Source organism: Calypte anna, chromosome Z (assembly GCF_003957555.1).
Source record: "Calypte anna isolate BGI_N300 chromosome Z, bCalAnn1_v1.p, whole genome shotgun sequence".
Taxonomy (NCBI): domain Eukaryota; kingdom Metazoa; phylum Chordata; class Aves; order Apodiformes; family Trochilidae; genus Calypte; species Calypte anna.
In genome coordinates this window covers 4522077-4547377 of record NC_044274.1, presented here as the reverse complement: position 1 = coordinate 4547377, position 25301 = coordinate 4522077, and the positions used below count along the sequence as shown (strand labels likewise).

The 25301-nt window shown below is 40.6% G+C and overlaps 1 protein-coding gene across 2 annotated transcripts in view; it reads right to left on the bottom strand.

Moving 5' to 3' along the window:
• EPG5 (ectopic P-granules autophagy protein 5 homolog) overlaps positions 1-25301 on the bottom strand; it is a 64597-nt gene that overhangs the window by 8608 nt on the left and 30688 nt on the right. For both annotated transcript variants that reach the window (XM_030467337.1, XM_030467338.1), the window contains exons 21-39: positions 24804-24923; positions 22981-23147; positions 22566-22790; positions 18405-18528; positions 17379-17520; positions 16035-16206; positions 14973-15135; positions 14244-14386; positions 12472-12628; positions 10934-11128; positions 9635-9848; positions 8708-8868; positions 8382-8589; positions 7666-7741; positions 6699-6802; positions 5647-5822; positions 4784-4969; positions 1411-1620; positions 1083-1227 (exon numbers count right to left, since the gene is read on the bottom strand). In XM_030467337.1, coding sequence (XP_030323197.1) covers positions 1083-1227; positions 1411-1620; positions 4784-4969; positions 5647-5822; positions 6699-6802; positions 7666-7741; positions 8382-8589; positions 8708-8868; positions 9635-9848; positions 10934-11128; positions 12472-12628; positions 14244-14386; positions 14973-15135; positions 16035-16206; positions 17379-17520; positions 18405-18528; positions 22566-22790; positions 22981-23147; positions 24804-24923 — 3088 coding nt within the window. The remainder of the gene's footprint in view (positions 1-1082; positions 1228-1410; positions 1621-4783; positions 4970-5646; positions 5823-6698; positions 6803-7665; positions 7742-8381; positions 8590-8707; positions 8869-9634; positions 9849-10933; positions 11129-12471; positions 12629-14243; positions 14387-14972; positions 15136-16034; positions 16207-17378; positions 17521-18404; positions 18529-22565; positions 22791-22980; positions 23148-24803; positions 24924-25301) is intronic.

Genomic DNA, 25301 nt, shown 5'->3' with positions numbered 1-25301 from the left:
AGACCCCCTGGGACAAGGCCCAGTGGAGTGAAGATGCAAGAAATCAGCCTTCCTCCTCTCCACCTGCTGCCAACAGAAGGTGCTGCCTCAGAGCTGTCCCAAACACTTCCACCAGCTCCCTCCAAGCCTCAGAGACTCTAAACCTGATACACACCACTCTTTTCCTGCCACTCTGCGTCAGTGATCCTCCAGCACTACACAGCACATGAAGCATTCTCTCTTCAGCTATTTTTACACATACTGGTGTGCACAGAGCTGCTCCTCTTTTACTGGAGCTTCTGTCTCATCCAAGATTTCTCAGCTACAACAAGTACCAGCAGCAACAGGTAAACCTGCTCTTTGAGTCAGAGTTTTGTTGACTATGGGACTGTCCTACAGAGCTTTCTCACACAGCAATATAGGTACTGAGAAACAGTTATCAATCACTCTGACAGATTTTCAGGCACTTTCTGTTCACTCTGGCTAGCACACCTGTGCAGGTCACAGACAGGAAGAGACAACTCCTGACAAGTGTATCTGTGTCAGTACAGTGAGATGACTGATTTCACCTGAGAATGTAGTTTTCAGTGTGGTTCAGGATGCTGTAGGTGTGGACATGCCACACTAAGTGTACAACCACTATAATTCACCTACTGCAATGTAGTCAGTCTTGCCAACTGCACAACAGTTCAGAGTCCTTTCTTGGAACCAAATCCCTCAGGACCAAGAGAGTGTATTTGTGTCACTTGTCCTTTTAAAAAAGCTGGAAATGCCAAATAAAATGAAAAGAGATTAAAAACTAGACCACAAAGAAATTAATCCCTCTAGCTCCTGTATATCAGCCAGTTTTACTTTCAAGGTAACTCCTGTTTTTCTTGCTGGTCCTGCTGCTCTTGACAGCTCTTCAGAGTAATGTTCATATTTGTGCTGTGCTAATATATACCACCTATATATACATCAGCAAAGCAACATGCCTTGCTGCCCATAAGGGAGACATTAAAATAATACAAATAATTACATAGTCACAGATATCCAACAATGTATGTAGTAGAATGAAGGATCTTGACAGCTTTAAAGTAATTTGCTAGTTCTTTAGCACAAACCTGGAGGATTAAAGACGACAACATCATCTAGCAGCTTGCACATCTCTTGTTCCAGAACTCCAAGAGTAATCTTTCCACTTTGTTCTAAGGTGCTGAGAAACTGAACCACCTGGCGAATGTAAGCTTGGCATTTCAGTGTTGCATCCTGGTAACCAAAATCAGAGCCAATTAGAAAAAAAAAAAAAAAGACAAACCAACAACAACAAAAAAACCCCACATAAACAACCAAGTCATGCCTAGAACTTATTCCACACTCCATACTACACAAAAGCAGAACACATTGCAAACAGTAACAGCTCAGACACACTGCAAAATCAGTTCAACTTACAAGGTGGATGTGACTATCCGAAGATGCACCAAAGCCTGCTGAGATTTTCAGGAGCTTCATTATCAGTTCAGATGCCACATTCTTATCAAGAATAACAGAGGGAGGGTAGTGACTGTTGCAGTAGCTGATGATGCTCTGGTAAGATGAAATGCCCACAAGCTGCCAAGGAAGGGAACTGGTCTGTCCAAGAAGATTTATAAGTGGTGATTCCTGAAGATTTAAAGACATGAGTCTAAGCTCCACCTTCTTTGCTGTTTTAAATTAATATTCACAGTACTTAATATGGGAAGGAAGCCCAGACTCCAAAATACGAAGGAAACAGAGCAGAAACCCCACTGAAAGAGATGATCACTGGGAGTCTGAAAAGCAACTACTTATTTAAGCACTAAGCCAATAAAACTAAGTCATCACTAGCACCCACATAACAATACTCAAACTGCTGCAGCAGCTCCAACCAATCACGCAGGTCAGTAAAAGACATTAAAATTTGACATACAAACATGTAAAACCAGATAGAATGAAACAGAGATCCTACAAAGCAAAGTCAGTTCAGCAGGGTTTTAAAAAAGGCTTTCAAATGTTTTAAAAATTAAAATAATCTATGTTTACAGTAGTATCATAGAAGCCAAGTCACTCACATCTCCACTCACTCAATCGTCTACTAACCCAGGAGACTCTTCAAGGGGTTATTCTCATAAATTCTACTCTGAACAACAGAGCAGCCTAGAGTATCCACAACCCAGGCAGTGGAAGGATGCAGGTGGAAAAGCCTCTCTGCCAGCAAGCAGCAGAAAGTCAGTCCACCCACAGCTACTGCCATCCTCCCCTGACAGGCTGGCAGACATCTCCTATAGACAGCCTTTCCCTGGATGCTGAGGAGGACCAAATTTCTCCATATTACAGGATGAATAAATACTGGAATTGTGCTGACAGCAAACACAACCTAAAAACTTCAAGGATCCAGAACTAGACCAAATCAGAATGCATCAACAAGAACATGACAGTGGTACAATCAATTATTTCTCAAGTTGCTCTTGCACTGGAACACAGGGCTGAGAAAGTTTGAGATTCAGGTGAAGGTATCACAGGAGCCTTGTGGTAGGTAAAAAAAGGGTGACAGCACATTGCTGGAGGCTAGGAGGGAATTCCTGAGGCTGACTCACACAGTGAACAGACAGGTATCTTTTGAAGAAAGCTGCTGATAAGCAAAGAGATTCAGATCAAAGCACATGAATTCTGGTAATTTTCCTGAACTGGAATACCATGTTGGTCAAAAGCCACCAGTGATATCTTGACATAGCATCATGTTAGTTCCACAGAGGAAATTAAAAAATAGAAGATGTAGCAAGTGGGAGGAAGATGGGAGATGTGAAGCAGGACTTCTGGAAGATGTCTCTAGAAGCTGCTCTAGAAGTCTCTCAGCTGCTCTAGAAGACTCCTCCAGATGCTTCTGGAGTCATCATGGGCTGATTCAGGTCATGCTAGATTTCCCCACACAGAGATCCTAGCTAAAGCAAGGTTTGCAAAGTTCATCCTAACACCCAGTGTTTATCTTTCCTATTCCAACAATTCAGAGATACTGGGATGCAACTATAAACAGGAAAAGTGCTGAAAAAATCAGAGATCATTAAATTCCCTTTCAGAGTAAGACAGCAAGGAAACTCAACCTTAGATTCAACAGATGAAGTGAACTTTCCCCAGGTAACTCATCAGAAGCAGACAGTGACAGCTTCTTAAAGATGTACCTGGTCTTCAAGACATTACATGATTGTAACTTGTCACCACAACATAGGGAGTTAGGAGGGGGGCATTTTATGGTAAGGAAGTGTTTGCCAAGGCAGTGCAGAGTGTGAAAAAGTTACTTAAAAAGGTAGCATCAGCCTAAGCTGCACTTAACAATATAAAGGCAGACAAATAAGATTTTCCATGTTCTTGGAGAGAGCAGAGGGCTCCTGCAGAACCTGGAAAAGCACACCTTACTAACAGACAAAAGACTCATTTGTGGAGCCTGGTGAACTAGAGAGACACAAATCCCTCAGGATTCAGACTCAGCACAACTTTAAGCCTGACCAGTGCTGAAAAGCAGGTTGGGACACACCACTAATTCACACAACAGGAGAGAGAGCAAGGGACAGGCTTTTCACAAATGAACACTTCCTTACCATCCATTCTCACATTCATGTTTGCCACTCAGCAGAAGGCAAAAGGCACAGCAGATTTACATTACTGCCCATTACAGAGTAAACATAGAATCATAGAATCACAGAATTGGCTGGGTTGGAAGGGACCTCAGAGATCATCGAGTCCAACCCTTGATCCACTCCCCCCGTGGTTCCCAGCCCATGGCACTGAGTGCCACATCCAGGCTCTTTTGAAAGATCTCCAGACATGGAGAATCCACTACTTCCCTGGGCAGCCCATTCCAAGGCCTGATCACCCTCTCCAGAAAGAAATTCTTTCTCAGCTCCAACCTAAACCTCCCCTGGCACAACTTGAGACCCTTTGTGCCCTCTTGTCTTGCTGAGAGTTGCCTGGGAAAAGAGCCCAACCCCCCCCTGGCTCCAACCTCCTTTCAGGGAGTTGGAGAGAGTGATGAGGTCTCCCCTGAGCCTCCTCTTCTCCAGCCTCAACACCCCCAGCTCCCTCAGCCCTTCCTCACAGGAATTCTGCTGGATCCCTTCACCAGCCTGGTTGCCCTCCTTTGGACCTGCTCCATGACTCGTTCTGCCTCACAATTCTTCTCACAGTAGAGGTGCAATGCACAGGCACCTATGTATTGGTGCACCTAACATATACATATAGGTGCCTATGCAAATCCGTGATTATGTTGCCTCTGCTTTGCATAACTAAGGCTCTCCCAGAAAGATAAAATAGACATTTTAGTTAAGGGATGGCCTAAGAGACAAGCAAGCTGCATCACCTCCTATGAAACTGCAAGAATGCAGCTTCTCATACTTAACAATGAAAGGCACAACAACTGCAAAAAACCTTTATATGTCAACAATACTTTTTCAAAGCTGAAAAACTAACATCTGTATCTGTTCTTTCCGAAATCCAGAGTGTCACTTTGTAACTGCAGGAAGCTGTATTTATTTTCTTGGCCTTTACAACAGCACTGGATCACAGCAGCTACAGAAGGTTCTTAAAATGAACAGCAGCTCTTCTTTTTTCACGTAATTTGTACAAAATGCCTCACATAAGGAATTCGTATTTGCCAAATCCACAATACTCTTTGGGGGTATTCTACCTATACAAAAACACTGCTGACATAATCACTGTGCAAGTGAAAAAGGGAAGTTGCATCCTGTGCTCTTGACAGCAACAAACTGTTCTTTTTCTAAGACAGACAGGTATGAACCTTTTCAAAAATTACCTCTTCACCTATAAGTTGTTCCTCCTTGGCCAACAGGACCATCATATACAGCAAGCAGACAATCATGTTGTGAGTCTGAGGATGAGGGCTGGGATTCCAGGCATCCGAGAGGACACTGACCCAGTTTATTTCACATAAAACACAACCCAAGAATAGGAAACAACTCTTAGGGCTGCCTCTTTCAACCTAGGGAGGACAAAGGAAAAAATACAGGCACATAAAACAATGTAGGATATAAATACTTTCATACTTATCAGTTCCTTAGACAACTACAAAGCCAAAGAATCATTGTAGGTCAGCAGAGGAGCAGACAGATGTCACTTCTCCATTCTATCTCCCATCCAAAGAGTTTCACACACAACTTTCTAAGCCTCTCAAACAACCAGTACAGAATACCAAGCTACTGCAAATCAGGAAGGAAGAATACACTGCAAACTCTCTGCTGCATGACTTCATCTATTTCTCTCCACTCTTGAGAAGTTCTGAGCCTGTTCAGAACTGCATGAAGAACTCAGCCCAAACATACAAGCAGTAAATCCCAGAGTATTTCCACACCTACCTGCAGGTGCCCATTGACTTAGGACAATTTGGAATTGAGGACATGGCAGCAGTAAATACAGGTGAAACGTGTGTGTAAATAAATGAGACATTCAGATAAGAACAATGACAGACTGCAAATTCTGCCAGCTTTACAGCTTCCCACAACTTTAAGCCTCAAAAGCACTCCCTTCACAAAAAGCAGTCACAAAATGAGTAGCTGTGAATGCTACAAACAAACTTTAAAAGCCTAGCTGCTGAAGAATCTCTCCAGGTATTTTCAAGGGCAATACTGATTGTGAACTTAATAGGTGACAAGTACTCACTTTGAAGAACTCTTCCATAAGCATCTGGTCTGGGTGCATTTCCTTCCAGGGAAGCCTCCTAAACGCAGTATGGAAAGTGTAGAGAATAAATTCTGGCATTTTGGGGGCTGTGCAATATTCACAGTAATGGATGAGATGTAACCAGAGAGCACCATGGTGGCTTGGCAACAGTTTATCTAGATTCAAAGAAAACAGCTGAATTAGCAACAGAAAAAAAATTCAGGGAAATCTTTGTTACCAAAGGACATGCCATTTTGAAGATGAAAAAGCAGTAAAATGTATTTGTCAAAGGAAAAAAAAAATGCACGCTAACCTTTTAGATATTTTTTCCTCCAATTTAACTAGTGAGAAAGCTTATGAGTTCATGCCTTTCCTTTATCTTTTGCAGAGCTGCTGGACAATAATTTGAAGATTTAAAATCATCCTTCCATATAGAAATTAATTGCTTTTATGTTGAATTGGTTTGAGTTTTTTTAGAAACACAACTCACATATCTAAAATTTTATGGAACACACCATAGTACGTTATTTTTAATTATTTTTACAATAAAAGTTTGAATTAATTTCATTCCTAAAAGTTAAGAAGTATTGCAAAACTATTTTTTTCCATTCTTATGTAACTGCAGATTAGGCAAAATAAGCAATGCTAAACAGGATTTCAAAGTGATCACACCTGCAGATTAAATTACTCTCAAGGTTAACTGTTGAGATGCATGGGTTGGTCACTGTGACATCCTGCTGCAAGTGTTGTAAGGGAATAGCATACAGACCTGTCATGAAGCCATTTGGTTGTCATGTCATCTCATTTGGGTTTGCTTTCCTTCCCTTCACACTGCTATCTGATTGATAGGCAGTTATGAAGCACATTATCTACCCATGCCAAGGAAAAAGTCTGTCTTTTAAGAATGGAATAAAGAAATGCTCCTGGTATGCCACTGCAGTGATCATCTCGTTTAAAAATTCCATTAACAAACAAAATCCCCTCACATTCCACATCTCAAAGACCTTTGGTATGATGGAACTGAGAGCATGGACAGCATGGACTTCACTCACCTTTAAACCTCTCATGCAGAAGCTTGATGCAGTCTGTAAACAGAGAGACCATGCTGGATGCTACAGGAGAGTCACACTCTAACCAGGGATAGCAGGGTTGGTTACTTAAAAGAAGAGAAGCAACAAAAATTTCAGTGCTGAGTTACCATACTGTAAACAGACCACAAAAACTTAATAAAACATTCTTCAGCAAAGCAAATGAGTATAGTAGGTAGCACACTGTTTATCAATATACTTGGTATCTGCAGCCCTTTCATTCAAACTCAGCTCTTAGGAGTGCCTGCTGCTTCTTTAGATGAGGTACATATATTTTAAGATCATACTGAAGATCCATAACATTACTGACTAAGCAGAGAACACCTGCTTGATATTTAGTAACTGAATTAAATACCAAAACACAGGAATTGCTGAATGGAAGTATGTAGCACCCGCAGATAACCCTCTGAATGTTGGAGATGCTCTAACACCTCAAATAACTTTTGGCTTTGGGAGGAAGTCAAAATTAAGATTAATTATTACATGTAAGGCTCCATGTGAAGACAGAGGCTCATGAGAGAGCAGATCATCACAGGACTCATTTGACCCAAGGTTTCTTTATGTGACACTGATATTTGGGGTTGTATTTATTTGAGGTTTGTGTTTTGTGAAAACAAAGTAAAGAGTTAAGTTTTACAGAAGCTAAAAAGTTGATCTAAAATTTAAATGAGTGTTTCCCAAACTAAATCCAGTGCATATATCTCTCATTTCTGCTTCCTGACCAGAGCTGGTTTAGATACTTCTTGTATCTAAAACAATTACTCTGTTTAACTGAAAGAACTCATTAATTAGTTCCACAATCGTGAAGGATATGAACAGAAGGTCACAATACAATAATCAATTAGAAAATACATAACAATAACAGCCATTCTTACAGGGTCAAATTACTTGCTTATCAAAAATTAATTTAATTTTGAAACACAATACCTACCTTGAATCATCTTTATACAAAACCAGTATCCATGGTTTAAAGAGTCCAGCAATGACTGAATACAAGGACTGTAATGCTGGAAGAAAATAAAACAAAGTTGCTTTTTTTCCCCCCCCTCATATTAGCAACAATGAACATATTACAGTTTTCCAAATTTCTATAAAATGTCTTTTGCTTATTCCAATATTAAATCAGTTCTTCCTGGTGAAATAAAAATTTAAATGCAACATAACTTATCAGTTAACTGGTTAACAGTATGACTGTTTTAGCCAGTCATAAGCATTTTGCATTGCTTAGAGGTTCTATTCATATCACTTTAACACAACTGAGACTGGGGGGGGTCAATGATTCATACTTTAAAATAAAAAGGTGTTCTGGAATTTTTCTCCAAATCAAAATCACATGATCAAATTTAGGCAGTCCCTTGTTCCCAAACCTCAGCTCACTACAAAACATTATTTTTTTATTTAAGGATAGTATGATTTCTTTATAAAGTAATTTTTAAGCAAGCTAAAATGTAAAAAGCTTCCTCCAACCATTGTGAAGTTCCACAGGGTCAAGTAACATCAGCACATCCTGTCTCTATTTTCATGTTCTCATGACTGTACAAATGCATAGAAGGAAGATTTCATTGTATATTGAAATGGTCTTCCACAGAGGTAACCAGAGAAACCCTGTGCCTGTTCTTAAAGTTAATCACATTTAAGACACAATACCTGCTAGAATTCTGTCACTGCCAACAGGCTCTTGGGCTGCATTGGCAACTTCAGTGTCAATAAGTTGTTTAATAAGATACTCTAAGAATTTATTCACTTCAGCCACATAAGGACTCCATTTCGAAAAAAGGCCAAAAGTCCTGAAGTCCGCTGAGGTCAAACGGAGTTTGCAGAAACATGTGGAAAGCCACTCTATTGTCTCTTTAACCTGTGAAAAGAAGAAACCTAATAATCAGGTACAGAAAGGCTGCACAGCAGCCAGTCACTGGTGGTTATCTGTTTTAGCTGCAAAACACACAGAGTAAATCAACCAAATAAGCACCCACCTGTTCAGCAGAGAGGAGAGTTTTCACAGCATCCCCCAGCATGGGACTTTCAGTGGAATCACTTTTCTTGAAGCTTCCTTGTTCAGCTACTGATGAATCACATCCCAGAGCTTTAAGTGATGCCTTCCAACAGTCAGGGCTGATAAGCTGGTCTGAAGAGCCTTAGGAGAAACAGAAGGAGAATGATCTGTGAAAATCAGAAGGCTGTTCATCTCTTTCTTGGTAAGAAAAAAAAGGTTATTACTAGAGCTCCCTAACAGAGTTTGAAAGCCCCAAGTTTAAAGGTGAGAGATCTCTAATTTCCAAACATAAGCAATTCAACATTCCCTTCTGGCATCTATATGCTCTCTTCTTAGAGAGTTCTCCAGGCACTAAGTAAACCCATTGCTACACAGACATATTGAGACAGCTGCTGACTCATCACATGTGATCTGACTGAAAGGAAGTACTTTTGTTCTCATTTTAGAGAAACAGCAGATTATATGTAGCATCTGATGTCAACCAGAACATTTTCAGTAGATTTCGGTATCAGTCCCAGTTCTCCTTAATCCCAGCCCTCAGTTTCACACTGGGGGGGGGGGGGGTGTTCAAGAAAAAGGATGCTGCCTTGCAAACAGTGGCATAATGATCAATTATTAAGTGCTTCCACTAATAGAAACCTGTCCTCCATCTTTCTCCTACAACATGGGCTGAAAACCTGCTGTCACTAACACATGCACTTTAGTCTACATAGCAATGTTTCACTCTAGTAGAGCTAAAATATGTCTGATAAAAACATAAATAGAACTTACATAAAAGCCCATATAGGAACCCCTTTTTAGATTTTAAATAATTGTGTCTAGCTGATTTCAGTGCATGCAGCTTGTATCTTTTAAGACAAAAGATATCCACATGAAAAGCTTAGTATGCACCAACTCAGATACTCACTTGCCACAAACAGTCTCAGAAAATCACTATAGTGATCAGGGAACTGATACTGGAGAAGGTTAGTCCAATGCTTGCAGAAGATATTAAATGGCATCAGAATATCTTCTTCAGGTTCAAGGCCACATGCAGTGAGAGCCAAGTGAATAGACTCCAGAAGCTTGGTGCGTTCAGCTAGAGGTGGCTTAGCAGTACTTAACCATTGTGTAAAGTCAAACTAGAACAGAGGACAGGAAGCATTTGTAAGTAGAAGCTTTGACAGCCAAAAAAAAACAAAACCAAAACCTCCAGGCAAAGGGAGGAAATGTCAGGGGGGAAATAAAGTGCAATTTTTTAAATACTGAAGAAAAAAATTTATTAATTTGCACCACATTAGTCCTAGCTCAAAACCAAGGTAATGTTATCTCAAGGTTTCGATTCAGCATATTACAGAAGTCTCTGAATTTATGAAACAGCCCTCAGCAGGGGCTCTCCAACTTAAAAACACCCATGAATTTTCACACTTCAGTACCACTGCCAAACAACCCCTTAATCTCAGCAAGTTAACCTCAGCAGTTTAAATTTTCAAGTGGAGTTGCAAAGCTTTTATAACCTCTGTGCCACCTCTTCAGACCAAGATCAGTAGGGACAATGCTGATCATTGCCACTAAGGATAGCACAGCTCAAACCACACTGCTTGCTATTGACAGCTGCCTGTCCCTGTCTCTGTGCAACAAATAAAGTGATTAAGAGCAGTATCAAAGCCTAAGTGTAACACTAACTTCTCCACTGACAATACAAGCAGACAATATCATGCAGCCCTGAAACAAGGGATGTGGAAATCACTCTCTTACCTAGCTCTCCTCTGTTTCAAATTAGTCAGGAAGGTCATGACTGCCAGACATGGAAGATTCAGACACTGTTCTAAGGTTTTTTTGTTTTTTTTAAGATACCTGGGATTCACTGGCTATTGTGATGAATATCTCACTACAGCTAGCAGCCATAAGAAGGCATAGAGAAAGCCTGCTTTAATTTCAAGAGTAAGAGTGCACTGAAAAGTAAGCCCTAGGAAGCACATACTGATGCTCTCTGGGCTAGGAAACAGCAATTTAAACTTCCTATAGCTTTTGCCTCCAGCCCCTCTTGAGCTTAAATACAACACATACCATTCAGGAGGAGCAACACAAGTCTATAGAACCTGTAAGTTTAAGTGTTCAAGATTTACACCTCCTCCTTCCTTGGGCTGAAGTCAGTCAGTCTTTAGGGAAAGAACACCCACAAAAGCAACCCACAAACCAGGCACAGTATTCTCAAGTACTTTACCTTTGTTAGCAGCATGAAGACAACTTCATTGCTATCCTCATTCAGACAGCCTATAACCTTCTCATATAAAGCCACAAATTCACTGGTAGAGGCACCAGGAGTGAAGTAAGGAGAAAGGAGAGTACAGAGCCTGCGATTCTTCAGGATTGTCTGAAGGAGACGCTTACACTCCGACTTAGACCCGGCGATGAACACCTGGGGAAATTGAGAATGGTGTGAAAAACAGCCCAGGATGAATCTACTGGAAAATACCTCTGAATGTCTTGAGAAGACAAGCAAAATTTTGGTCCTTTTTAAAAAGGATTTCTAAGAACAGACTGTGTGAGATCAGTATCAATTAAATACTGCTGTTCCGCAAGATAAAATGCAAAATACTTAACACTTAAGTAACTTAAGTTAAAATTTAACACTTAAGGACTGTGTATGTTGTCTAGAGCCACCTAGAAATATCATTTTTCTGATGGGATAGCAAAACTAATCCAGATTTCAGCAACCCTGCCTGACATTAAGGAAAAATTAAAACAGAAGTAAGGCTATGTACAGCTTTTCAGCACTCCAACTGCTAGGAGGCACCTCAGGACAGCTGTACATGGAAACAAATTTCGTCTAGAAGATAAAAAAAAATACAGGGACCCAAAGCAGAGGCTAATGCTTTCTCTCAGAGCACACATGTGATGTGAGAGGAATCTAAATACATCATTTGACAAGATCCACACCAGCTAGAAAGGAATCAATAACAGCAAAATACTTGTCAATAAAACCTTTTACATACTAGAAGTACCCAAACTTCAGTTAACTGTCAAAAAATCCAGCTTAAAATGGTAAGCATTTATCAAAACTAAACAGGAATCTCAGAGAAACAGCTACTTTACTTACATTCTAACCTAAACTCCCCTAAAGGCTGCGTAGAATTTAGATTAACATCATCAACTCCAGCCCTTAACCCAGCACTGCCAAGGCCACCACTGTCCCATGGCCCTCAGCACCACATCTCCAGGCCTTGGAAATCCCTCCAGGAATGATGGGGACTCCAGCCCTGCCCTGGGCAGCCTGGGCCAGGCCCTGACAACCCTTGCCAGGGAGAAATTCTTCCCAAGCTCCAATCTAAACCTCCAGCTCAATTCCTCTTCTCCCATCCCTTCTTCCTTGGGAGCAGAGCCCGACCCCCCCTGGCTCCAACCTCCTCTCAGGGGCTTGCAGAGAGCCACAAGGTCTCCCCTCAGCCTCCTTTGCTCCAGGATCAACACCCCCAGCTCCCTCAGCTGCTCCTGGGCAGACTTCTGCTCCAGACCCTTCCCCAGCTCCCTTGCCCTTCTCTGGACACACTCCAACCCCTCAATGTCCTCCTTGTCCTCAGGAGCCCAGAACTGACCCCAGGATTCCAAGTACAGCCATAATTGTATATTATACAATTACTTGAAAATAGGATAGATGCTAAAAGTTAATTTTCAGGCTTCTGAATGTTTCAGATCCCCAAGATCAGCATGCTGTTGGAATAAGCACATGATTAGGTACCCAAAAGCAGAGAATGCACTCACTTGGCCTAGAATCTCAATGCAGGATGTGAAGAACAGCCTTGTTGGAGGATTGCGTTGAGTTTCATCACACACATATTCCACTAATGTGAAAAACAAACTAGTCCCAACTTGCTTAATGGCAGGCATAGGCTGCACCTTGTACATATTTACTAATGCCCTAGGAAAAAAAAAGGAAAAAAAAAGAGGCAGATTAAATTTACAGATGGAAAATAGTCTGTGTCAATGAAGAATGTATTATTGGAAATACACAAATATATATGAGATGGATATTTCTGGGTTGCAGGACAACCAAAGCATGGGTACATCAAATCACAGTATGGTTGAGAGGAACCTCTGAAGAACATCTGGACCAACCACACTGCTCAAGCAGAACCACCTACAGCTACAGCTAGGTGCACAGGACTATGTCCAGATGGCATCTGAATATCCCCAAGGAGGGAGACTGCATAACTTCTCTGGGCAGCCTGTGTCATGTCTCTTATTAAAAGAAAAAAGTTTCCTGATGCTCAGAGGGAATCTCCTGTGTCTCAGTCTGTGTCCACTGCCTGCTGTCCTGTGACTGGGCACCCTTGTAAAGAGCCTGGCTGCACCTTTGCACTCTCCCTTCAAGTATTTCTCCACAATAATGAGATCCTTCTGAGCCTTCTCATATCCAGGTTGAAGAGTTCCAGCAGTAATTCTGCTGCCTGAAATGGGTACCTCCAGACCTTAGAAAGTCTCCGTAATCAGAGTCCAAACATGATCACCAGAAGACTTTTTCACAGCATAGTTACAACAGATTATTTGCCCCTCAAATCATGTGTTCATTGTGTTCTTAAGCTATCCCAACTACATCTGCACTGCAATAAAATTTCTTATTTTACTTAACAGGCTCAGCAACAAAAGAACTTAAACAGGAACACTTTTCTTGTGTATTGCCAAATGAATCTTTTTTTGAGCTCAAAATCCCACCTTCACTGAGTCTGAATTAAACACCTGAACTGCACATGCAATTCCACGGCTGTAAACCCCAAGAACTAGCTGCTCCCCAGAATTTTTCAGATTAACGATAAAAAATGAACATGTAGAAATACAAAACAAATATTTTTACTTGTTCAGTGAGTACGCTAACCTAACTAGGAACCTAAATACACTAAAAGAATCTCAGATCTAAAAGATTAACAAAGGTATTGCAAAAGTGGACCTCTGGGATGAACTCTAAAAGTCTTCAAGAGGAAGAGGCCCTTGAACAAACCCATTTACTCACTTTCCAAAAAAAAGAAAAAAACAGACCCACACCACTCTCACTCTACCACTCTTCCCATTGTATTTCTCATATTGAAAAGTTACTCCAACTCATACATGTCTTATTAAAAGACTATGTCATGCACTGTAACAGGAAAAAAACTAGAGAGATGTATTAAAAACATGCATGTAATTTAGCCTATGGCTGAGACAGCTGTGACACAAGTTTGCTACTTTTGATATCTTAAAAGAGAATCCCTGTCATTACTTGAGGTGCCTTTGTTGGGTTAGAAGGGATAATCTAATATATGGTACAATAAACTGAAGCAGGAGACAATACTGTGTGCCCTTTGTGGCTGAATAACCTTTTGAAAACAGTAATTTCTTTAGGATTTTGTATGACAAACATACAGGTCTCAGGACCCCAGCTCTGTTGTTTACCCAAGCTGATAAGCATTAGAGAAAAAAAAAAAATCACAAACAGGTTTCACATTTTAAAAAGGAATACATAACACATCACTATCTAAACCAATGTCTGAACAACCTACGTTATAAAATTCTCCACATGGACTGCTGCTTCCACAACACACGAGGAAGGTGGCTTCAGAGCTTCTGCCTGCAGTTGTCTCACTTCTTTACGCAAAGCACGAAGCTGCTGGCTCACTGATTCATTCCTATGTTTCCCTTCAAACTAAATGACAAAGACAATCATTTCAGGACAGTATTTTCTGCTAAAACTCTTAGATGTTGCAACTATTTTAAAAAATGGAGCAGAGCCCAGTAAGAGAACTCTAAATACAGATGGTTTTAGTCCAAGAGCTTTGATCAGATTTAGTACATGATGCCCAAGCACACATCCTTGGTTGTGCTCCTATTTAATATATACACAATAATATAATTCATGTCTTTTATGCAAGACCTTTTAATCTACAGGGACTGTAACTTAAGAGGGGATCAATAAATTCATACACCAAGCAACACAGAAGTATTTCTGTGAACACTCATGCTTCATATCACAGGCATGTTTCCACATTCAGACTTTGGGAAGCAGTTTAGCTTGGATGGTATAAGCAAAATGAACTTTATGCAGCATTTATTATTCAGCTGTTGATCAGCATCACCTGTTTTGACCATTGCATACCAGATATTTCAGTTAACTATGAAGTGTGTAAGGATTTATTTGGTCAACTGCTACCTATTCTTTTGCCACTGAGTTATTTCACTTTCATTATCCACATCCAACATCCCCAGGACAGAAGCAATGCCATGTCTCTAACCTGGATTGTTAGAAGAGCTGCTCCCTGGCAGCATTTATTTGAAGTTCCCCGGCACTCCACACGAAGGGTGATCTGCTCTTCCCTATTGACAAAGAGCTTTGGTATTTTGTCAAGTATTTCACTATGAAGAGCAACATGCTGACATTCCCAGAGAGCTGCAGTTCTGAAAAGCATTTAAGAAAATTACTGAGATCTTTATTGAAAATAGTAACAAAGAATTCACAAGCAAGAGATGAGACTCAATTTAATGTGCTGTACAAAAAGACACTTTCCTAGAAAACACAAAATGATATTAAATGAAACTGCATTACTTTCATGAAAACAAAACAACTAAAGTCTACATGAGTTCTTTTTAATTATTCTATATGACAACCTGGAAGGAAATAAAATAGATCACTCTCTGCAGGAAATGGCAGTTTTCTTCCAGACAAAAAAACCTCAACTGTGAGTTTCAGTCAAGACAAAAAGCTGACCTAAAACTGCTGCTGGAATTGTTTAGACACATCCTCTCTTGGGTTTATCAAGTTCTGCTTTGGTTTATAATACTATTATATTATTACACTAGGTGAGAACAGCAATAGATTCAACAATTGTGTTTGAAAATAATTCATCTGGTTTCTCTTAAGAAGGAACACTTTAAAAAAAAAAAAAGAAGTTTTTCACTCACAAAGCTAACACTCCCACAAATCATATTTCTCTCATGGGGATTCTACTGCTCACCTTACAGCTACTACATTAGTGCAAAAGGGTTAACTTACTGTCAACAAATCTAGGCTAAAGGAAGGCTGTGTTTTAAAAAGTATGCCAAATGAGAATTTAGATGTCAGCTGATGTAATCTCAGTGATTAGGTAAGACTTGGGTAGTCTTATCTTGGTTAAAGGAGTGGAACATTATAGCCAAGAAGCAAAAAAAAAAAAATTAACAAGAAGCAAAAGGAACAAGCAGCAGAAGTGAAGTACAGGCAGTCTTGTGCAAACACCACCAATGAGGCTGCTGTAAAGGCCACCTGAAGACACTGCTAGACATGCTGGGGAGGCAGAGGGGAAACAGCAATGTCTTACTTGGCATGTTGCTGCAAGATGTTAAGGTCCACACGCATGAGCCGAATCGCTTCCCCGTGACTTACGAGACTGTCAGAGGAAATAACTGGCACAGGAGCTTTCATCGTCTGGATGGGAAGAGGGGACTTGGGAGTATCAAACTTCTTCAAATTATTCATTATCCTCTCTTTGGCTAGAAAAGAAAGCAGAAGCCAATTCCATCGATATCAAAAGTTTAGGAGGAATGGAACAAACACACTGTATGCTTGAATGAAACAACAGCAGACAAGTATTTCTCAGGACTCCTTCCCTTTTTGAAAAAAACCAGTGAAGAAACCTTCCTATATATATATATATATATATATATATTTACAAACTGTATTTCACACAGCTGATTTTCATTACCTGCTCTACCACATAACATTAAGATCTAAGGCCTCGTTCTTTTCCTTTTTTTCCTCCTGCTATCTCCACCTTCTACCTTTCTAATTCCTACCCCATTTATTCTCCTCACCTGACAGAGGCTCCCAGACCCAGTCTGCCGAGACAAATTCATCTCTTTTTCCTACAATTCATCTTTTCTCTTGTCTGCTTCAAGTTCTCCACAAAGCACAGCCTGTCTTCAGGTCAGCTCTATCCTCCTGCTGATTCCCATTAAGTTCTTTTGCTCAAAAAGTACCAACTCACCTATGAAACTATTCCAGTTTCCTTCTGTTCCCTGACTTTTTTTTAATCCAATCAAATCCACCAGAAAAGAAATCCAATTTCACCATAACCTTAATATACCCACCATGACTATCCCCTTCTGTGCAAGAACAACCCTTTCACTGTTCCAGAATTCCAGGAAAAGGCATAAGGAACAATGACAAAAAACATGAGACAATCTTTCTTTTCAGTTACAACAGCTTCTGCCTTTACTTGCAGCTGTGTCTATCTAAACTTTGGAAAAAAAGGAAAAAAAAAAGGAAGAAAGAAAAGAAAAAGGAAAAACAAAAATCAGGATCTTCTGTGCAGAAGCATTTTTAAGAAGTTCACCCCTGAAGCCCTATATACAACCTGACCTGCTATGGATGGATGGTAGCCTCTCACATGAGCATTTTACTCCCCTTGAAAATTTAATTAAAATTTAATCTTCTGGAGACCACTAATAATTACAGTTTTTACCTTTACTCCTCTGGGAGCCAACCTATGGAGGAGACAACTTCCCCTTCTCCACCAAGTCAACTAAAACAGCATTTGATAATGGGTTTCTATGCACCCATAGAAAACAACCTGTATGAACATTATGTTCCTAAAGTAAGCAGGGCTTCAACATGCTAGTGATTATTTTTGGCCCAGTCTGACTATCAGCTTTTTATCTCTTACCTGATAAAGGGTTGGTGAAATCTGTTTGCCCTGCAGAACCACAGGTTGCATGGGATTCAACCTCAGCCTGCAGCCAAATGTTTAAAGCTTCCCGAAACTCATGGTGTATGAGTTCAATATTGACATATTCCATCCACAGCTCCTAAAACAGAAAAGAATTAAATAATCATTCCTGTACTGGTCAGCACCATATTCTGCATCAACCTGAACAACAGGGGAACTAAATTACTATGTAAAAGAAGCCCCTGCAATTTAAACTATAGGAAAATTATTACTAGGTTAAAAAAAAAACCTATATTGAAAAAAAAAGTTGCAGAATTTTTACCACATATACAGTCCACTGAAAAATATTCATGACACTTAAGAGAACGACAAGAACACACTATATAATTTATAAAAAATAAGGGTAGAGATTATCAAAACACCGTTCCTTAGAAAGTAACACAAGAAACCAAGAGAGCATGAAGCATCATGGCATGTAATCAGGTTACAGCAGACTGCACTTCCAAATAGTCACATACACTGAGGAATAAAAACAAAGCAGGCATGAGGAAATGGCCTTCCAAAATCTCCTTTCTCAGTTTTTTTTTATTATACTCACCATCTAGGCTTACTGGACAGAATAATATACACTTCCTACTCACTAACTTGCATTTGAACCTGATATTATTTCAGACTACCAAGAGCAGATTTCAGCATCCAATCTTGTCATTTAAAATTCCAATTTCAATAATCCTCTAAAATTATCTTAGAGCATAAAAAGAATTACAGAACAGTACAGAGTTCACACGTTATCATTAAGATATGCAAGAAATCTACTCACAAGCTCTCACTCAAATATAAAGGAAAGCAGCCTGGGATAGCACATTATGAAAAAAGTCTGAGCTGTGAAGGTACCATATATGCCATACACCTCTACTAAAGGCCAGCAACACCATGTCTCTCACTGCTTTAGAGGACCCACTTAAACAAGTGAAGTGAATTTGGGATCTTGGATTGGGATTGCTGGTGTCATTAGCACTTCACCTGTTGATTCTGCATGACTTTAGCAAGTCTATGTGTATCATACTGCTTTGGTAAAGAAGGGATGTATGTGTCTCCTTTCTGGAAACTCTCTTCTTCCAACCACAGAATATAAACGTTACAAAGCCTGAGAAGAAAAAAACAAGAAAAAAAAAAAAAAAAAAAAGGAAAAAATAAATCAGTGTGAACTTTAATTGCCTGTACAGGAGGTATTACACAGCAGTCTCATTCTGAGGTTTAGTGCTGAGGCAACAAATAACACTAAAATAACAAATAACTACAATAACTCTACTGATAGACCTCAACATGTAGATGCTTTTGTTAGTAGTTTATTAAGTGCCAGTTCAAAGACCAGCAGTGTAAAGAAGTAATTCAGAAAAACATGAAGGGCAATAACAAAGCATAACAGAACAAATTTTGAAAAGGAAAATGTATAGAAATTAGCAGACATGACCCTGGAGTAGAAGCATTTCTTATGTCAAGGAATCCTGTTGACAATCCCACTTAAAAGACCAATGAAGGAAAAAGAGTACAGCAAGTTCAGCTTCTCATACCATGACCTCTCTAGACTGCCTGCTCTAAAAGCTCACACCTGAGTGACATCTTGTAGTTTCTTGCCAGACTCAAGTTCTTGACTAGTTTATTCCCCATTCCTCCTCTTCTAACGCTGTGTTTTAACATAAACAGACTTTTCTTCAGCTGGCATGACTGTGCTGAGGGGTATGCTTTTTATAATCAGATCATCCAAACTTTCCTGATTAAATACAAGGAACTAGAACACCATTACATTTTTTGGCTGTGACACTAAGTATCTCCAGCAAACTGCTGTTTTCTGTACCAGTGTCAGTGAGAGAAGCAGTCAAGTCCTAAGAGACAGCTCTGATGAACTCTGCCCACGTTTTCCCTCCTGTTTAGGTGGCCTTAAATTTCCTGAGCATAAGATTTAATTGGTTTTATGTTGGAGTGGGGAACTCCATTGAAATGAAGGACTGAAAATATCAACCAAATTATAACCACTGAGCATCTCTGGCTTATTTTTCGAAGGAGATATTTCAGTTGTGCCTAAGCAATTTCTATCTAAATTATACCCTGAAAAGTCCTTACTTCCCATCATCTGCCAATGAGGAGTGGCACAAGAAGCTGGGGGGAGACAGAGCCAGGACAGCTGACCCAAACTGACCAAAAGGATATTCCATGTCATATGACATCACATTGATAAACCAGGGGTATTTGCCTGGGGTATGGGAACACTGCTTGGGAAGGCCTGGGAATTGGTCAGAGGATGGAAGTAAATTGTGCTGTGCATCACTTGTTTTGTAGGTTCTATTATTAATATTCACTTCCTGTTTGTCCTATTAAACTGCCTATCTCAACCTGTAAGTTTTTACCTTTTTATTTTTCCTTCCACTTCTTTCCCCCATCCCACAGGTGGGCAGTGAGTCAGCTGAGGTTAAACCACCAGGGTTTTTTTTATTTTTTTTTTTTAGGCACCCAACATGGGGTTCAAAGGGTTCAGATAACAGATGTGATCAGTGTATTAAAAAAAAAATGTTCTGAGTATTCACTGCCTCAGTTAATTAGTCACTGGTCACAATCCTGGTTTACCTGCTCTCAGAGTTGCAACATGTCACACTTTGCTTGGTCCTTGCTGTGCTGGCTACCAGCTCTGGAGTCTGGACCAAGGCTACCTGAGAGGCTATTTCATTATCTACACTCAGCATTGCCATCATCTCCGCACTTGGAGTGCCATCTTCTGGAGACTACTAATAATTACAGTTTTTACCTTTACTCCTCTGGGAGCCAACCTACGGAGGAGACAACTTCCCCTTCTCCACCAGGCCAACTAAAACAGCATTTGATAATTTTTTATATCCTTGGGATGTTCCAACCAGCATGTCCCTATTCCTGTGATTCCTGACACTGGTTCAGGTTTTGTCTAGGGCTGAAAACCCACTTTTAAAATACCACTAAATCAAACCCCACTGAGTGAACTGTGGCAACTCAGATCCCAGCATTATGCCCCGTGGATACCCTGACCCTCATAATGAGTGGTGCAGCTGAACAAGAGGTAACCACTCACCTCCTATCCCTGAGTGAGATGTGGGATATGCAAAAAGACTTCAGTTATTGTCCAGATGAGCATATCATCATCTGGCTGCTCTGAATCTGGGATAACAGGGGTAGTTGTCAGGAATGAAAGGGAACAGAAGCCAAGCAGTGGTATCCCTGCCTAGGTAAAGGCATATTGATAGTGACTGGAAAAATCATGGAATGGTTTGGGTTGGAAGGGACCTCAAAGATCATCTAGTTCCAACACCCTCATGTCAGGGACACCTTCAACTAGAACAGGTTGCTCCAAGCCTCATCCAACCTGGCCATGAATATATCCACAAATTATCTGGGGAACCTCTTCCAATGCCCCATAACCAGAATTTGAAAAGGAGAACAAGCCCTCAGCCTCTGGAGGTGACTTCTGTCAAGCATGCAGGGCAGGTATCCCTTCAAGAAGATGCTTTATGTCACCCAGGCAAGTGGGACAACATGGAGAGAGGTATCCAGTACCTGCAGGAATGAGCAGTGCTGAAGGTCATTAATTATGACCTGAACAACCTAATCCCACAGATCCAGATGAAGTCCACACACAATTCATGTGGCAAAAATTTGTATGGCACACACCACTGCCAAATGCCCAATGCTCATTGGCAGTACTGGCCTGTACAAAGACAAATGATCTTTCCTGATGGTGGACAAAGTGTATGGCCAACCCTGGCAACAGGAAGAAAAATCTCTCTTCCTCCCTACATGCCTGTTATCTTGGGACTATGCCCATAAATTCCAAGAAATTGACCAGAAGTTCAAAAAGGTATTTAAAAACTGTTCCAGAAATCCCACCAGCTCAAAGAGGATAGGCAGTACTGCCCACCTGAATGGACCTCAGTCTCAGCTATTAGAAGTGTTCTGCTCAACAGAGAGGATACACAGGGGCACACAACATGGGCTACCCTGTGGTGTTACCTATGGGAACATAAAGTCACAGCCTGGGAACTAGCTGGCCAGCAGGTGATGATCTGTACTACTTTCTTTTTATTTATTGCATTATTACCATCATCATCTTCTTTTATGTTCTACTAAACTGTCCTTAACTCAACCCATGAGTTTTACTTCCCCCCCAACACACAATACGATTCTCCTCCCCATCCCACCAGGGGACAGGGGCAAAGTGTGTGAGCAGTTGTGTGGTGATCACTCATTGTTGGATGGAGCTGAACCATCACAGTGACCATAAGGGATTTATGATTCCCTTTGTTTGCTTGTACAGTACCTATTGATTGCTGGAGGAAAGCTCTGTTGAAGATCCCTGAACAAGAGATTCTTTCCAAATAATCCTTTTTAACTAGTTTCTGGGAGTATTCTAATAGCCTAATACTACAAATGTTTCTTAAGGGGGGCTTCTCAGACAAAAAGTCTGTGTAACAGAACCATGGGCTTCTGAACAGCTCAGCTACAGCTTCAGTGTGAAAGAGATAAACAGCTCTTAAAAGTTACAACTACACACAGAAGGAAGAATCCACAAGCTGTGATCATCAGCCAAGCCCCAGTGACTGGTCGTGCCCATCTCCTCAGCCTACTCCAGCACAAGATGATCTTATGCTAAGGTTTTGGTTTTGAAGAGGTGTCATTTTCCAGCTGACACAGCATACACTTGTCACAAGCCCAACTTCAGTACACTTACTGGGCAAACTACACTAACTAAACCACATGCTGAAGTCCCCAGTAAATTCCCCAATGAAGTGATCTTCCTCAAACATTAATTTAGGCCTTGGTATATGTATACACAAAGTACATATTGTACATTTGTAGCTCGTGATATACATACCAGTAACAGATACCTCTAAACAATTGCTTCACCACCATAGGGATAACAACAACTCTATCAACATTTTATTTTTAGTAGTAAAAATCCCCTTCAAACAACACAAGCTCTATCAACAGAGGAACAAATCTGACCCCAGAGATGTATATAACTAGTGCCCAGGATACACCTAGGTCAGCCAAGAGTCCCTCAGTCATGTCTTTCAGGGTTAAGACTATTCTATAGGAGTAGCTCAGGTGGTTATATTGAATAGGATTGACCTGGGAAGGTTTGAGTTGCTTTTTTTTTACCTGACAAGTTCCTTATGCAGGTCTGGTGAAGTCAGGTAATGGGACTGGCTCGAGGTCTCTGGAGATCTGTCACTGCCCTCTGCAGGACTGTCCATCCTCAGTGCTTTACTGGCAGCATGGTGGAAGTCTGCTACCTCTGTTAAACGCTGCTTCATTTCACTCAGCAAGTTAACATGAGCTGCACTCTGGAAAAAACGTCTTCCAATGCAGCCATCCACAGGCAATCTAAAAATGAACAATAAAAAGAAAAAAAATCACAACAAAGTCTGGTTGCAAGTGTCAAATCAGCACCTCTGCAAATAAATTGACTGTTTAGAGCAGTTCCCACTGCTTCCAGGTGCAGTCTTAGTGAGAGACACTTAATTTCCTTTGACTTAACCAGCTCATCTGCTAGAGCCCTTCTGATCAGACTCACCCATACTGTGGCCCTGGACGTTGAAGGTAAAGGAGGAAGAATTTCTGCCAGATGAGTGGCATGAGAGGGTGATCAGCAGGGGTGACAAGGGCCTGGTGAGCCCAGCGGTAAATCATGAGCCTCTGAAGGGAAGGAACGATGGGCAGCTTCAGCTGGGTCTGTGCTTTCTGCAAAAAGAATGATTTTTCAGAAGGTGCTTTATTGCCATCTCCTGTAACAGGCTGTCACAGCTTAACCCCACAGATTGACAGTGTGAGAAGGCAGCAATTACCATGCAGAAAAATGGAAATATTTACACATCTACTACAAGTGTTGGTGGAAGAGTGACCCAGCTCCTAGCTGGGTTGTGCTACCTCTGACACTTTAAAAAACAAACACAAAAAAACTACCAGGAATGAAGGGGATAGTGTGACAGAAAGCCAAGATATGAGTGATTAGGGTTAATTACAGTAAATTACTGGATTTTCCTCACAAAGTGTTCCTGGTTTAGGCTTCCATAAGATCTCCATAAGATCCTGTGAAGCACACAGGATGTCCCAACAATTACAAATAAGTCTTAAGCCACTTGAGGACACAATTCTACAGTGTGCTACCACTTCTACGATTTTCTCACTCGCCTCCATACAGCCCTACTGAAAAAAAATCTTTAAGTTTTCAAGACTTAACTTTTACTTAAAGTAAAACTAATGTGAAGAAGGAATAATGGAAGGGAAAAAAACCATAATATTTTTGCAAAAAGCAGCACAAAGGCAATGCAACATATGAGTTAGCATCTCTCCATATTAGCAGTATGGAATATGGCTCCACAGAGCCACTGAATCACTAAAAAGTCACACACCAAGCTTCCAGGGACAGCCTGAAGCAGGAGGCTTTTCTGAGTTTCCACATCTCAGTGCAGAACCTGGCATCACCTCATCCCCTACACCAGACATCAGGAACCCTCAGCACCTTTTTCACCTTCTCCCCACATTTCACCTCACCATTTTCCAGGTAAATCAAGAGATGCAGGCCAAGGAAAAAACATCTCCCAGACTGGTCTCCAAAGATGCTTCCATGGACCAGCAAGGTCAAAGCCAGACCTACTTTCACAGAGCTTCATAAAGCACAGAGAAAATAATCTATTTTCATAGAGCTTCTAGACTGCTTTGCTCATTAGAACACCCTGGAAGTGCTGAGATGAAAGATGTGTAAACACTTCTGGACAGCTTCAGTTTCCACCTGACTCATTCCAGAGTCAGTAACTCAATTTGGGCAAAGAATCTGGAAAATACTGCAACATGGCTTGAAGCACATCTAAGTGGCTTGTTAACGGAGAGACCTAAGGAGTTCTGCAAATCTTGGAAACTAAGTCAAATAATACAGAGAAAAGTAAAGCCCTGATTTCCACAAAATTCTAATAATCTGAGAAATGGTCTTTGAAATAGACCCATTTTCTCAGCTGTAAAGTAAGATTCCCCATCTGCATTCCCCATCTCAGTGGTACAGAATAAATCCACTGAAGATAAAGCCTTGAGACTTCATAATCATGCAAAACAACTCAAGTTTCCTATAAATAACAGTATACTAAAAAAAAAAAAAGGTATCTGCAAGGTACTTTTTAAAAATTCAACTCAAAATGTTGAGGAAAAATTCCCTGAAGTACATTTATCCTCTGGAAAGCCAGATAAAGCCTAGTTATGCCTTTATCCTGCTAAGAAGAAACACTTCGGATAAAAATCACGAGGTAAAATAATAAATAGCAATAAAACAATAATAAAAAGGTACAAGAGAACACTCTTCTCCAGTAGCTCTGTCTAATCAAAGTGGGTGAGCAGTGCTCTCACCTTCAAAGCTTGGTCAGGAGTTACAGCATTAATAACCAACTCTGCCTCCACAACTCTGCGAAGCTGTGAATCTTCTTCAAATATTGACTCCATATTTAACACCATCCACGAAAACCAAACCTGTAAAAACAGTAATAACAGTAAAAAACATTGTTAACAAAATGACAGGAGCAGGATCAGGAGGCTTCCTGCTTTTTTAAGAGAGTAAGTCTGTGCCAGGTGCCCATTATAAAGTTGCAAAGACAGGATCACATCCCAGCCAGAGAACTGAGACACAGTTTCCTTCTCAGCTACACTCAAACACTGTCTTTTATTTCTGTATAGCCTTGAGAAAGAAGGGAAAAATGAGGGAAAACTGACAAAATTATCCAAAGTTCTGGAGGAAACACCTTACTCAAGCCTGTAAAATAACATCTCTTCCACCTGCACTACACATCTCCAGCAGGGATACTGGAGGGTTTTTACTACAGGGATACAGGGTTGGGTTTTTTCCTTTTT